General features: G+C 43.8%; 1 protein-coding gene across 1 annotated transcript in view; it reads left to right on the top strand.

Moving 5' to 3' along the window:
• LOC141147953 (uncharacterized) overlaps window positions 1–16,404 on the top strand; it is a 483,492-nt gene that overhangs the window by 111,112 nt on the left and 355,976 nt on the right. The window contains exon 8 of the mRNA XM_073635113.1: window positions 7,979–8,239. Coding sequence (XP_073491214.1) covers window positions 7,979–8,239 — 261 coding nt within the window. The remainder of the gene's footprint in view (window positions 1–7,978; window positions 8,240–16,404) is intronic.

The raw sequence follows: 16,404 nt of genomic DNA on the forward strand, positions 1-16,404 counted from the left end.
GGGGACCTGGGTCCTGCCCCAGGGGACATGGATCAATGCAAAAAAAAGTTTTAAAAACGGCCGTTTTTTCAGGAGCAGTGATTTTAATAATGCTTAAAGTCAAACAATAAAAGTGTAATATCCCTTTAAATTTCGTAGCTGGGGGGTGTCTATAGTATGCCTGTAAAGGGGCGCATGTTTCCCGTGTTTAGAACAGTCTGACAGCAAAATGACATTTCGAAGGAAAAAACCCATTTAAAACTACTCGCGGCTATTGCATTGCCGACAATACACATAGAAGTTCTTTGATAAAAACGGCATGGGAATTCCCCACAGGGGAACCCCGAACCAAAATTTAAAAAAAAAATGACGTGGGGGTCCCCCTAAAATCCATACCAGGCCCTTCAGGTCTGGTATGGATTTTAAGGGGAACCCTGCGCCAAAAAAAAAAAAAAAAAAATGGAGTGGGGTCCCCCCAAGAATCCATACCAGACCCTTATCTGAGCACGCAACCTGGCAGGCCGCAGGAAAAGAGGGGGGGATGAGAGTGTGGCCCCCCCTCCTGAACCGTACCAGGCCACATGCCCTCAACATTGGGAGGTAGCCCCCCAAAACACCTTGTCCCCATGTTGATGAGGACAAGGGCCTCATCCCCACAACCCTGGCCGGTGGTTGTGGGGGTCTGCGGGCGGGGGGCTTATCGGAATCTGGAAGCCCCCTTTAACAAGGGGACCCCCAGATCCCGCCCCCCCCTGTGTGAAATGGTAAGGGGGTACTTACCCCTACCATTTCACTAAAAAACTGTCAAAAATGTTAAAAATGACAAGAGACAGTTTTTGACAATTCCTTTATTTAAATGCTTCTTCTTTCTTCTATCTTCCTTCATCTTCTTCTGGTTCTTCTGGCTCTTCTGGTTCTTCCTCCGGCGTTCTCGTCCAGCATCTCCTCCGCGGCGTCTTCTATCTTCTTCTCCTCAGGCCGCTCCGCACCCATGGCATGGGGGGAGGCTCCTGCTCTTCTCTTCATCTTCTTCATCTTCTTCTTTTTTTCTTTTCTTCTCTTCATCTCTTCTTCATTTTCTTCTCTGGGCTGCTCCGCACCCATGCTGGCATGGAGGGAGGCTCCCGCTGTGTGACGGCATCTCCTCGTCTGACGGTTCTTAAATAACGGGGGCGGGGCCACCCGGTGACCCTGCCCCCCTCTGACGCACGGTGACTTGACGGGTCTTCCCTGTGACGTGACGGGGAATGCCACTGGGAAGTCCCGTCATGTCCCATGCATCAGAGGGTGGCCCCGCCCCCCGTTATTTAAGAACTGTCAGACGAGGAGACGCCGTCACACAGCGGGAGCCTCCCTCCATGCCAGCATGGATGCGGAGCGGCCCAGAGAAGAAAATGAAGAAAATGAAGAAGAGAAGAAGAGAAGAAGATGAAGAGAAGAGCAGGAGCCTCTCCCCATGCCATGGGTGCGGAGCGGCCCGAGGAGAAGAAGATAGAAGACGCCGCGGAGGAGATGCTGGATGAGAACGCCGGAGGAAGAACCAGAAGAACTAGAAGAAGAAGAAGATGAAGGAAGATAGAAGAAAGAAGAAGCATTTAAATAAAGGAATTGTCAAAAACTGTCTCTTGTCATTTTTAACATTTTTGACAGTTTTTTAGTGAAATGGTAGGGGTAATTCCCCCCTTACCATTTCACACAGGGGGGGCCGGGATCTGGGGGTCCCCTTGTTAAAGGGGGCTTCCAGATTCCGATAAGCCCCCCGCCCGCAGGCCCCCACAACCACCGGCCAGGGTAGTGGGGATGAGGCCCTTGTAATCATCAACATGGGGACAAGGTGTTTTGGGGGGCTACCCCAAAGCACCCTCCCAATGTTGAGGGCATGTGGCCTGGTACGGTTCAGGAGGGGGCGCACTCTCGTCCCCCCCTCTTTTCCTGCGGCCTGCCAGGTTGTGTGCTCGGCTAAGGGTCTGGTATGGATTTTTGTGGGGACCCCACGCCGTTTTTTTTTTTTTTTTTTTTGGCGCGGGGTTCCCCTTAAAATCCATACCAGACTTTAGGGGGACTCCCACATAATTTTTTTTAAAATTTTGGTTAAAATCACTGCTCCTGAAAAAACGGCCGTTTTTAAAACTTTTTTTTGCATTGATCCATGTCCCCTGGGGCAGGACCCGGGTCCCCAAACACCTTTTATGACAATAACTTGCATATAAGCCTTTAAAATTAGCACTTTTGATTTCTCCCATAGACTTTTAATGGGTGTTCCGCGGCACCCCCACGCCCTCTGTCGAAGTCAGGATATAACGAAACGCATCAGGGCGTGGCTTACACGACGTAGGAAGTGATGTTAGCGCTCCACCACAGCCTGCTACACAACCAGGAAGTGGATGATGGCTCCTGGGCAGCTGTACCGGCTTGATGCGGTGAAGTAAACGTTCCGTACTACTTGCTGTGTTGATTGCAATATTGATGTACGGAGTTTTATTGAAGGGGGGTTTCTGTGTGTGATGTGAGGGGTATACAGTCAATAAACAAGATTACGCTATGTGCGCTTTTCTTTTGTTTTTTGATTTATTGTGAGCCCTGATCAACTGAGATCCCTCTGGAGTGGTGGTAACAGCAGCTTGTGGCGTGGATGTCTTTTCCCTTTGTTTGAAGGCTCATTACTATCTAGCTCTGGTGAGTTTAACCCCCTGAGGGGAGTGTGTTCGCACAGGGTGGAATTTGGACTGATCGGTGGAAGGTGCACGCTGTGACTTTGTTTCATGATCACCTGTTGAACACTTTATGAACTACACTCTGAACTTTTCACCACTTTTCTCAAAAAGGACTTTTTTCATGTGTAGTTGGCCACATGTATATTTTAGTTTGCTCAAAATTAGCGCTGTTTAGTGTGATATTTTAATCTGTTTTTAAGATTTTTTTATACCACTGTTTACTGTATCTATGAATATAATTTATTTATGGGGGGAGTCGACTTAAATGACCAAATGATGGAACCATACCTTGCCACAAGACGAACATACCATTGGTCTAAAAAAGTCGCAATTTATTTTTTTCAATTGGCCATATACAATTCATATGTAATTTGCCGCAACTCCACCTAAAACCCCAAACGCTTCCTTGGCTACCAGGAGGAAGTTTTCACTACCCTTATATTCCCAAACGGCCCACCAGAAAATATCCGAACAGATGTTATTAGTCGACTCTCCAAGCCCCATTTTCCTGATAAAATCCCTCCCAAAGCAACAGGCCAAAGACGTCAAAAAAGATGTAAGGTGTGTACCAGAGCAGGAGTCAGAAGAGACACATCTTATTATTGTGCACAATGTCCTTCCCAACCAGGCCTCTGCATAGGTGACTGTTTTCGCCGTTACCATACTTCAATAAATTATTAGTGAAGTATGGTAAACGTAATCCTCAGTTCCTGCCTTCACACACCTTCACACCCCTTATGCCACTGCCTACTCTGTAACTGACCCTGGCTTGTTATTCTACCACACTTCTGCCTGCCGATTCTGTACATACCGCTGCCTGATCTGGAATTGACCCTGGACTGTTATTAGACCATGCTTCTGCCTAACGATTCTGCACATACCTCTGCCTGATCTGGAACTGACCCTGGACTGTTTGACCATGATATTTGCCTACCTCTTGGACTGATCTTGTACCCTGCAACTGGACTAGTGGGATTCAACACAGGGGTCTCACATATGTGAGATTCTCCAGAATAGTTTTTCTGGATGAAGAAAACAATTTTCTTTATTTTCTCATTCCTAGATTAGGGTCTGGAGACTCAGAGGCTTCAAAGAGATTTGGGTGGGAGAAGCCTCTACCCCTGTCCCCATTCTGTCCTGCACAAGGCCCTAATTCTGCCTGCTGCCTGTAGGACTTACTGCCGTCATGCCTCTGTCTGTCGCACTGACCACACCACATGGACCTGCCTACTACCAGGACCAATATTTTTGGCACTGCTGACAATATCTCTGCACTCACCCTGGACTGTATATGGACAGTATCCCTGCCTGCTGCCTGAAAAATTGTGTTCGCTGTTGCTGACCAAGTCCCTGCCTGCTGCCTGGACCAGTGCTATCCTCCTGTGGACAACTGCACTACTAAAACCACAGGTAATCTTTCATTTACCCTTTGCTCAGCATAATGTATTTTGGGGTGTAATTCTTGTTATGTGTATGCTATGTGTCCCTGGAACACCTGACGGTGTTCCTTGCATGTTGGGCCTCTGTATGTGGCCAGGCTGTGTAAAGGTCTCACACATGTGGTATTGCCATACTCAGGAGGAGTAGCAGAATGTATTTTGGGGTGTTATTTTTGCTATGTAAATGCTATGTGTTGGTAATATCTCATAAACGAACAACTTTGTGTAAAAAAAATGCGTTTTCATTTTTTTCCACATTTTCCAAAAACTTCTGGAAAAAAATGAACCGTTCAAAAGACTCATTATGCCTCATAGATTATACGTTGGGGTGTTAGCTTTCCAAAATGGGGTCATTTTCTGGGCGTTTCCATTGTCCTGGTGCTCTAGGGCCTTCAAAAGTGTAATAGGTAGTCAACAAGTTAGATGGGTAATTTATGCTCCTTGAACACCTGATGGTGCTCCCTGCATGTTGGGCCTCTGTATGTGGCCAGTTAGTGAAAAAGTCCCACACATGTGGTATTGTAATACTCAGATGGAGTTGCAGAATGTATTTTGGGGTGTCATTTGTGGTATGCACATTCCATGTGAGAGAAATAAGCTATTACAATGACAATTTTGTGAAAAAAAATAAAAAATAAAATCAAATCTTAATTTTGCAAAGAATTGTGGGAAAAAATGACAACTTCAAATAACTCACCATGCCTCTTACTAAATACACTGGAATAAAAGAAATTAATCAGCGCGAAGTGGTATACAACTAGAACAGCAGCTGGACACTAGGGCCAAAATTCAAATCCCTCAATAAACATCAACAAACAGACAGTGCAGCGCTTAATAAATGGAAAATAAAAGGAAAATAAAATTGAGGTAGAACACAATACAATCCACCACAGTGTATAGACAAAACAGTCCATATAATCAGGTCCAAACAGATCTTCAAGGTAGAAAGGACTGCATATTTGCAAATGGTGATTCCAGGAGCCCACCACCACGGAAACAAATGGCCTCTCACCTGGTGTTGTAGACCCTTTAATTATAGAGGATCAAAATCGCCTTTGGCATATAATCAAATAGTATGCGGCTAAGCGAATCTTCATCAAGGACCCAATACAGGACGCTCCAATAGGGACATAAAGGAAATAAAAGTGGCAAAAAATAGTGCTCTCCGTATACAATGATCTTTATTTCAATGTAAAAAATCATAAAAACACTCACAAGAGAAGTACTTGGTAAAGGCAGACAAGCAGTGATGAAGATCTCCTGTTCCTCCGAACAGCAGAGCGGATGCGCAGTGGCCGCGGGTGACGTCACTGATGCTGATGAAGTCCCCACCCACTGGGACGCAACGCGTCCAGAACGAGGTAGCGTCGTGACGTCACCCGCGGCCACGGCCACTGTTTGTTGATGTTTCTCCACAAATAGAGATTTCTTTTGGTGGTATTTGATCATCTCTGCGGTTTTTATTTTTTGCGCTATAAACAAAAGTAGAGCAACAATTTTGAAAAAAAAATACAACATTATGTACTTTTTGCTATAATAAATATCCCAATTTTTTTCTAAAAAAAAAACAAATTCTTTCCTCAGTTTAGGCCGATTTGTATTCTTCTACATATTTTTGGTAAAAAAAAAAAAAAAATCGCAATAAGTGTATATTGATTGGTTTGCACAAAGGTTATAGTGTCTACAATATAGGGGATAGATTTATGTCATTTTTATTATTATTTTTACTAGTAATGGCGGCGATCTGCAAATTTTATCGGGACTGCCACATTATGGCGGACAAATTGAATGCACTTTTGGGACTACTGACATTTATACAGCGATCAGTGCTATAAAAATGCACTGATTACTGTATAAACGTCACTGGCAGGGAGAGGTTAACACTAGGGGGCGCTCAAGAGGTTAACTGTGTTTCCTGTGTGTGTTCTAACTGTGGGGGAGGGGACTGACTAGAGGAGATGAGAGATCGCTGTTCCTAGCTTTTAGGAACTCACAATCTGTCTCTCCTCTCCTCACAGAACAGGGATTTGTGAGTTTACACGTTCCTGTTCTGCCTCTTGTGCCCGCGATCGCGCCTAAAGGGACTGACGTACAGCTACGACGGTTGGCGGGAATGTGCCGACCTGCCCAATATAATGATATCGGCTGGTCAGCAAGTGGTTAAAGGAATCCTTGGGGCCCCCCAGGTGACCAGAAGCAGTGACCTCATTGAAATATCCCCCTCTATTACTGTTCTGGGGGCAACCCAAAATTGGGATTTTCTTTTTCTTTCACTTTCATTGATTGTAAACAGGACAAATAGAGAGAGAGAATTTCCCTAACAGGGGCACAGACAGCAATAAAACCTGACAGGGGTTCTAATCCTTCTCTACTCTATCCAGTACTAAAAAAAAAAGTTTTTCCTCTAGTTATACATTAAAGTGGAACTTCACTCTCTCAATCATCATTGTCTATTTTGAATCCTCAGGCTGCTAGTATTAGTAAATAGATAGAGAATTATATCGTATTTACTTGTTTTAAACCATTTTTTACATCTCTTCAGTTGTTTCCTGGTTTCCATGTCTAGGCAAATGATGTCATCAATCCCAGGAGTCTTCAGGAGAGGGGGAGGGGTTTTCTCAGCTAAGCACACCATCCTGTCTGCATGCCTGAGCTAAGGGCAAATGGATTCCAGGATGTACTTGCTCTATGAATCATCTGCCCTTATTCAAGATGGCCACAGCCAGAAATGAGAGGGGGGTGTTTTTCTAAAGGATTTCTTAGCAAAATAAAGCATGGAGACATGGATGGATGGATGCGGGGGAGTTTGCTTTGAATATTATAAATGAAATACATTTTGGTTTGTGGAGCTCAGATACAGTGTAGTTCCACTTTAAGTAAATCAACTCCAATGATTTCCATATTTAGGTTTCTATACATTACTGGTGAGAGAACTGATCCAAAAATGCAGAGACTACTCATAATTGGCAATTCTATATTTACATTCCTAAATACGGCATGTCTGGACCACGACTTCAAGTGATTGTAAACGATCACCTTGTAAAACAACCCATTCAGTTTAAAATAGAAATGGAAGGCAAAATATTTGTGTACAGAAATAAAAAAACATTATAAATACCTTTTCACCTCTTTTTCTAAGTGATCACATTCCCTCTGTTCTCAGCTGCATAAGAGTTGGGGAGAGGAGAAGCAGCGGCACACTGATCCTCCCAGTGAATGGCTGTGTGTGTGTGTGTGTGTGGGGGGGGTTGTCAGGACAAGTCTGATCATTGGAGGAGAGCAGGCTGAGTTCCCAGCAGAGCTAGAGAACTGACCATGGTGTGCTCTCCTGCTTAGTGTGGTCAGTTTTTATTAGGAAAGCAGATGGACTGTCAGGAACACCGGGGATTTCACATAAAGGAAGCAATACAAAGAGAACGGGAGACTTTCTCATACAAGTACATGGTACAGCAACCACATATCAGGAATATGAAATGTTGGGGTAACAGACATTTTAATTACCACATTCATTTATTTATTTATTTCCTTCTGTGAATTGACTTTAATGTTCTGATCGTTTTGAGTGTTTTGCGGTGAATATGGTAAATCAGCATAGTGAATTGACAATTTCAGGATCACATGTGATATTTAGGGGGAATTCGTCCGAACACCTAAATACCGCATGTGATGTACTTCAGTGAATGGAGTCCAGTGTGACTTTAGTGTTATATTATAATGGGTTTTGTTCCTAAATATTGGAAATAAAAATAGATTTCTACATTCTTCTGCCAAAATATTGAATTGTAGACATCAAGGGAAAACAAATGATTAAAAAATGTTTATAAATGTATTTTACTGAATTGACAGAAAAGGAGCACTTTGTGGACAGATATCGGGAGGAACTGATACAAAGAATCCCTCTGATAGATCCAATTCTGGATGGTCTTATGACAAGGAGTCTGTTGACATCTGAACAGTGTGACACAATACGGGCCGAACCAACCACAAAAGGGAAGATGAGAAGGCTGTACTCTGTGATCAGAGGGTGGAGTAATACTGACAAGGATATTTTATACATCTTATTAAAGAAATATAACTCCTTAGTGATCAGATTCCTGGAAGAGGAAGGTAAGTCTCACCACTATTTCACTATTTTATGTTGCGTCTTGCAGCGTGCTCTGCACCTAAATTTACCATTGGTTCTGTTTGTCATGTGATACTGTTCGCTGAAATTATTATTACAGTTTAATCATTTGTACCAACTGACATATCACACAAGGCCTGGTAAAGAGGAACTTTAGCCAGAAAATGAAGTCCTGCTAGATGACGTCATACCGGCCCCTTTTACAGGTATAGATTGTAAAACAATAAATATAAGTGTCTATACAGTACTGTGAATAATCCAGTAATACACGATCTCACTCTGCTGCACATGCTCAGTTGCTGGCTATTTTTAGACACTGCTGAATATGTAGAGGCCGATCTGCTAACAGCCTTAAAATGGAAAAAAAAACCCTCCTAATCTTTTTACAGCCAATGAAGCTGCTTCTGTTTGATCTGCAACTGCCATGATGCTGCACATGTGATCATTTATGATACCGACCATTTGATGATTTGACAGTTTGGTTGAGGACACAAGCAAATGTGACCGTTACTAATCCCGGCATTCCAGGAATGTAACTGTTTTTTGAAACCATTAAATTAAAGGGTTTATGATTTACTGCTGCTCAGGGATTCTGGGCTTCAGCAAAATGGCCGCCTCCACTAAGAAGAAACAGGAGCAATGTTGGAGGCAATTTAAAGCAAACACTCATTATGGTTGTATAATTATTAATGTAGAATGTATGTTCCTTGCTAAAGAACATTATATTTTATCACGTTGTTATGGGTAAAGTTCCACTTTAAGTCACTTGTAGAAATGATTTCTCTTCAAACAGGACATTTACTGTTGTGATTGAGATCCATTTCTCTCTGGCTACAAGATTTAGTTACTTTGACTTATAGGCAGGATCCCATGTCCAGATCCAAACATTCTGGGATCTTATTTATTCCAGTTATACAAACCATCTCATGTAACCTGCAATACTTTCTCCTATTGATCTCTATGAGGAGGTATTTTCCAGGTCACGAGGATTAGCATATGATAGGACTATCACAGCTTTCATGGAGTCTAATAGGGCGTACACACGGTCGGACTTTGTTCGGACATTCCGACAACAAAATCCTAGGATTTTTTCCGACGGATGTTGGCTCAAACTTATTCTGTCTACACACGGTCGCACAAAGTTGTCGGAATTTCCAATCGCCAACCACGCGGTCACGTACACCACGTACGACGAGACTAGAAAAGGCCGGTTCAGAACCAAGCGCGGCACCCTTTGGGCTCCTTTTGCTAATCTCGTGTTAGTAAAAGTTTGGTGAGAGACGATTCGCGCTTTTTCAGACTCGTGGCTTTCAGATCGTTTTCTGCGGTTCAGTTTGTGCTTGTGGGTTTGTATCTGCTCTTCAGTGCGTGCAGTTAGTTCGTATTGGAGTTTTCTGTGCGATCTTGTGCGCTCGTTGCTGTTTTTCAGGTCGCTCTTCACAGGCCTTGCTGTTCTTCAGTGCGTTCTGTTACTTCATTCTGAGCAGCCGACCGTTTTCTAGCCATGTTTCGTATGCGTACTCCTCGTAGAGTTCGTGCTGTGCGGGGGCTTGGTGTTGGGGTCCAGACCTTGACACAAGTCCAGTCCATGAACAGGGTGGGGAGGAGTTCATGGACCAAGAATTGGTTGCTTCAGCGTGACCAGTTCTCTCTTTGCTCCGTGAGATCCGTGTTCTTTCTCCTTTACTCCGTGAGATCCGTGAGAATAATCCTGATGATTTCAGGAACTTTCTCAGGATGACGGACCCCGTATTTCACCGTCTGTTGGCTTCGCTGACCCCCTATATCAGCAGGCAGGATACCTGCATGAGGCAAGCCATCACTCCGGAGCAGAGGTTGGTCGCTACCCTGCGGTATTTGGCGACAGGGAGAAGCCTGCAGGGCCTCAAGTTCTCGACAGGCATCTCCCCCCAGGCTCTGGGGATCATTATCCTAGAGACCTGTTCTGCCATCATCCAGGTCCTGCAGAAGGAGTATATGAAGGTAAGATTTTTATCCTTTTATATCACATTTTATTGTATTGAATGTTTGCTAATATATTGTATTTCTTTCCTCATTCCCTAATTACCATGCTTGTAATATGCTGTGAATGTCCCCTTTGTTCTCATGCATGCTGTTTTTTTATGTAATTATTATTTTATGTCCTTCATACATATTTGCCCTTCACTAACCTCCCCAGCATGGTGTCTCCTGCCCTATATTCACCTCATGTAGTCACTTAACAATGTATTTTATCAGCTCCATAGTAGTGCTTTACCCCAAACACCCCCTAAAATGTTTGGAAATTTTATTTTTGATTTAAATTCAGGCAGAGTGCCAGATTTTTTTTTTTTGTGGTGTCCCCCAAAAATTTTTAGTAACCCTCCCTCCCCCAACTGCTAAGTCAGCTGATCCCAATTCTCTATCCTCAATCATCTATCTGCTGACTTTGCCAAACCCATACACACTATACCCACCTCTTTACTGGACAGATTTATGGATGAATTCCCCAAAGCATGTAGTGCAAGGGCCTGCCTGTATACTTTCCAATGGTACTGTTTAAAGTTTTTGTATCCTATTATTATCTTGATAGGTAATAGCAGAATGTCCAAATGTCCTCAAATGTGTACAATGTGTATTTATATCTTTGTATTATGACACTTCTTACCTGTCCAGTGGTCTGCCAATAGTGTAACTAAGGAGGGTCTGTTCAAAGTAATACCCATTATTTAGGCATTCATCTCTCAATGAAGTGAAGAGGGTTACCTGTCCAAGATTTCCACACACCACACCACAACACACCACACAATGTTTGAAATGGCCCATGAGAGGGGGGGCAGGGGGAATATAATAGGTGTACCTTATACTTTGGCCTTGTTAAATTCCCCTTAGTAAATGCTATCTGGAGGTTGCCCCATAATGTTTGTGTATAATCTGCTTGCCATGTTTCTAAGTAAAAATAGTAATGTTTATTGTTTTTTTCTCACCATTTCCTTCCACGCCACAGGAATGGCAGACTGTGGCCTCCCACTTTGCCCAGCGGTGGGACTTTCCTAACTGCGGAGGGGCAATTGATGGGAAACACGTCCACATCGTCCCACCACCCAACTCGGGATCGTACTATTATAATTACAAGGGGTTTAATAGTATAGTGATGTTGGCGGTGGTGTCGGCTAATTACGACTTCTTGTATGTGGACGTGGGGAAGAATGGCCGGATGTCCGATGGTGGAGTGATCGCCCAGACGGAGTTCTACAGGCGTCTCCAGAATGGCAGCTTGGACTTGCCAGCTCCAGAGGACAATGTGGAAGGACTCCCATTTGTGTTCGTTGCTGATGAAGCGTTTGCGCTGGGGGACCACCTGATGCGGCCATTCCCAATGAGGACCCTCACCCGGAACAGAGGGTTTTTAATTACCGGCTGGCCAGAGCCCGAAGAGTGGTGGAGAACACATTTGGAATCCTGGCCAGCCGGTTCCGACTAATTCTGACACCCATCCATATGGCGGATGAACCATATTATACTGGCGTGCTGTGTTCTCCATAACTTTTTAAGGAAACATGCGGCCAACTATGCTGGCTCAGTTGGGCCTGAGGCCGGAATCCTACATCAAACCACACTGACGGCGCTTGAAAGTGGCCGTCCTGGCTTGCCCTCCCTGAGTGCCCGTGATGTCCGGTTACGCTACCTGGAGTTCTTTGCGGGTAGGGGGGCTATCAATATGCCAGACAATCTGTGAAGCCTTTTTATAATTAAAAAAAAAAAGAAATTCTTGGTGGACATTTACTGCTTGTGTTTGTTTTAGCTGACCCTGACAGAAATGTGTTGAGTCCAGAAAATGTTGTGATTGTGTAACCTTATACAAAGCACTGTTGGCTGTTATTTCCTAAATGCAAAAGCACATTTCACTACAAGTGCACTTGCAACTGCACTGAAACTGCACTTGTAGTGCAAAGAGGATTTGCCCTTAGGAAATAACCCCCATTTTTCCTGAAAACAGCAGTTACATCACCCCAAAAGTGTTGTATTGTAGTGTTGAGACAATAATCCACACATTCTTGAGTAAGCAACTTTTTTATACTGCACAATCACATGTGCATTTACCAAAGGTTTTTAAAACAAACCAACATGTTTGTTGTATAACAATTTTTGCAGTAGCATTATCAAAAATCGAAATGTCCATTTCAGATAAAACAGGCCTGTGTAAAACCAACAAGAAAGCCAAAAAATTGAACTTACAAAGTTCACATTAGGTAAAACCTGAAGGCTATATCAGACATCAGTATTTAGGAACTGGGTTTGATATAGCGTTCAGATGGGGGGAAATCACCCCTGGAAAAGCCAAATTTGGAAGATGCACACAAATTTACAAATGTCAACATGTGCTATCTGCCATCAGGGGGGATCAAGGGACGTGTTTTGGGGGAGCAAGCCCTTCCTCAACGCTACTTTATAATTGAGGAAGGGGTTGCACCCCCAAAACGCGTCCATTGATCTCCCGTGATGGCAGATAGCACATGTTGGCACACTGTGTGCATCCTCCAAATTTGGCTTTTCAAAACATTGCAAAAAGTTTTAAAAGATTGGACCACAATCCAAAAAGTGATTTTGTGGAGTTTTAAATTCGCCCCAAAACATCAATGATGTTATTATTTTTTTTAATAACATCATTGATTTTTTGTTGTATGTTTTGCAGTTCTACATTACACCCCATGATCTCCCCGATCAGGATCTGGGCACTTTCTGATGTGAAACGTTCTGGATCCACAAAGTCACGATCATCTAAAAAGAGAGAAACAAAACAAAAACAGGTATCAAGATTTGCCACCATCCATCTCTTTTACCTGAGCCTGTGGTCGCAGACACTCACCTGTTGTGGTGCCAATCTCCACCACATCTTCTTCTTCCTCCTGCTCTTCTTGGGTTGGTGTTAGTTCCCCTTCTACCAGAGGTGGGGGGTCTGTGGTCTCCTCGGATGAGGGGTGTCCTCCGAGTCTTTTCTCCCCTATGTAAAACAAAAATGTTATAATTAGCACACAGATATTTGATGGCAGAACTAGAAATAGGAAACTAAAAAGATGCACAATAAAGATAAATTGTGTATGTGATTCTGCGCAACAACTTCTCCATAAATCGTGCTAATGCATAAAACTGGACACCTAAATAATGTTCCTCAAAGTATGAAACCAAAGTAAATAGAATAAAAATCAAAACTGAATGACCTTCAATAATATGAAAAAAACATAAAAAACGTGAATCAAAGTGACTTCAGTGTTGCTCAATCACATAAATCGCATACAAAAAACATATAACATATATAAACTGTGATTGATTCAGTGAACATGCGTTGATGGGTGATCTGGTGACTTTTCGTGGCAATGGATGCCCACTAGGGGCTCCCAGAACTCTCACCTCAGTGACACAATAAAAGTGCCTATGTGCATTCAGTGGGTCTGTGCTTGTTCTGGTCCGGTCTAGTGTTGGCGTCCTGTTCCGTCTCAGGGGGGAAGACACTTCCTCTGGTAGATGGGCTCCACCTTGGCAGGCAGAAGGTTCGGGCAGGGAGCTCCGGACATACACGTCTTCGCACAGCCATCGCTAAGCCACGCCCCCGATCACCGCTATTCTACCCATCCAAGAGAAAGAGCCCAGATGCCATTTCTGGAGATCACCCTGGATGGACTGGAGCAGCGGCAAGAAATTTTTGGTATATAAATCCTTTAAGTTGGTGGTGATTTTGATGCCAAGGTGGAGCCCATCTACCGGAGGAAGTGTCTTCCCCCCTGAGACGGAACAGGACGCCAACACTAGACCGGACCAGAACAAGCACAGACCCACTGAATGCACATAGGCACTTTTATTGTGTCACTGAGGTGAGAGTTCTGGGAGCCCCTAGTGGGCATCCATTGCCACGAAAAGTCACCAGATCACCCATCAACGCATGTTCACTGAATCAATCACAGTTTATATATGTTATATGTTTTTTGTATGCGATTTATGTGATTGAGCAACACTGAAGTCACTTTGATTCACGTTTTTTATGTTTTTTTCATATTATTGAAGGACATTCACTTTTGATTTTTATTCTATTTACTTTGGTTTCATACTTTGAGGAACTTTATTTAGGTGTCCAGTTTTATGCATTAGCACGATTTATGGAGAAGTTGTTGCGCAGAATCACATACACAATTTATCTTTATTGTGCATCTTTTTAGTCTTATTATTAGTGAGGGGTGTTCACTATTCTTGATTTTGCAGCATCAATACTACTATTTTCACACGGTTTCATTTTAGTAGCGCAGAAGTTCATCCTAGGATATTAGAAATAGGAAACATTGCTTGGAAGTGGGGTACAATTGTCTATTTTAGCCGAGTTCCAAGATGTCTTTTTTTTATTGCCCTTTGTCAAGCTGCAATACTTTACCTGTTTGGTACAAGCTTCACAGATGTAGCCCCCCCTATAGTATACACTGTAGCACCTGTGTGGCCCCCTAATAAAAATGGTGTTCTGGGGTCCCACACTAGTGCTCCAGTGTCCAGATGTGAAAACAGCTGCTCAGTGTCCTCTCCTTACACAGAATCTAGTTTGCATTTCATTCTAGTAACAAACCCATCTACACAAACAAATATTTGGCATCCAAGTAGGCCCAAAAAAAATGTGGGAAAATGCATATGGCCTAAACAATGGTGTTTTAGAGGCTGAAAGAAAAATGTTTGATACGAACGAATAATGGGCCCATGAACATTAAAGTTGCCCTTTTAAACGTTACAATTAATAAAAGCATATGGAGCAGCACGAATGGAATAAAGACAGAAAGAATAGGAACACAGCACAACTAACTTTTTTGCAGCACTCTCCGGATCTTTCGGTACTGCTCTGGCTCTCTCAATTTCAGGTCTGACCACCGCTTCCTGAGCTGATCTTTCGATCGTCGTACCCCGAAATTCTTCTGCAGACTTTTGATCATAGTCGGACTTCTTCATGATGTCGACCATCTCCAACATCTCCCAAAGGACATATTTGTGGCCATAAAACGTCTCCTTCTGGATCGGGACGTGTCCGGATCCGGGCTTTCCTCCTCCTCCTCCTTGTTCCTGCAATTAGCACGCACCTGCTGTGACTCCGCCATGTGCTCTTCCCCCACTGCGCCGAACGAAAAGGGGCGGGGAATAGACTAGAAAGAACGTCAGGGGCGGGCGGAGTTACACGCATGCGCAGTGTGTATAAAGTGTAACACGCGTGCGTATTACGTACGATCTGTGAGCAGAGGAAGGAGCATTGGACGCGCCGATCGTAAGAACGAAGGTAAGAGACAAACTTGTGCCTATACTGCTTCTACATTGAAGCCTATATTGTAACAAGATTAGGAGAGTTTTGTCTGACATTAGGCTTTGTCTTGTGTTGTGTCTTGCAGTGAACATGGATATGCTAATGAAAGATAATGACTTCATGTCAGTATTCCTAGATATGTTAAGGGAGCTGCCCTGTCTGTGTGGGATTAAACACCCCCATTTCAAGAACCAAGCAAAGAGGAAGGCAGCACTGGAGCAATTGTGTGAAATTGTGAAGCAGGTGATCCCCACGGCAGACATCACCTATTTAAAGAAATTAATTGGTGGCCTGAGGAGTACATATCTGAGGGAGCGCAAGAAAGTCCTGGATTCGCAGAGATCCGGAGCAGCAGATGACATCTATGTCCCCAGGATGTTGTACTACGACAGGCTGCACTTTCTGGCAGGCCAGACTGAACCCAGGCCATCCCTCTCCAGTCTTCCTTCCACGCTTCCTTCCCCCCCGGCTGAGGCTTCTGACGCCCAACCTGGGCCTTCCAGGCCACATGTAGAGGAGCCCAGATTGAGCCAGGTATAGCATTCCTCTAAATATTTCTGCTTGTCCAATCAATGATGTGAACTATATGTTAGTTGGGAGTACTAATTTATGATTGTGATTGATGATGCAAAAACTAAAAATATGTCCCTTTTTCATATACAGGGAAGTCTCAGCCAGGAGGTGGCCGGGCCGAGCCGGCTGGCTGATCTGCAGGTTCCTCCACCCCCCCTGGAAAAAGAAAGTGGCAGTAGGAGGAGTGCCCTAGAGGAGGCTACCAGAGGACTCTTTTGGAGGGCTACAGAGGTCCTGGGAGCATGACAGACCGTGCAGGAGGACATT

Source organism: Aquarana catesbeiana, linkage group LG06, assembly GCF_042186555.1.
Source record: "Aquarana catesbeiana isolate 2022-GZ linkage group LG06, ASM4218655v1, whole genome shotgun sequence".
Taxonomy (NCBI): Eukaryota; Metazoa; Chordata; class Amphibia; order Anura; family Ranidae; genus Aquarana; species Aquarana catesbeiana.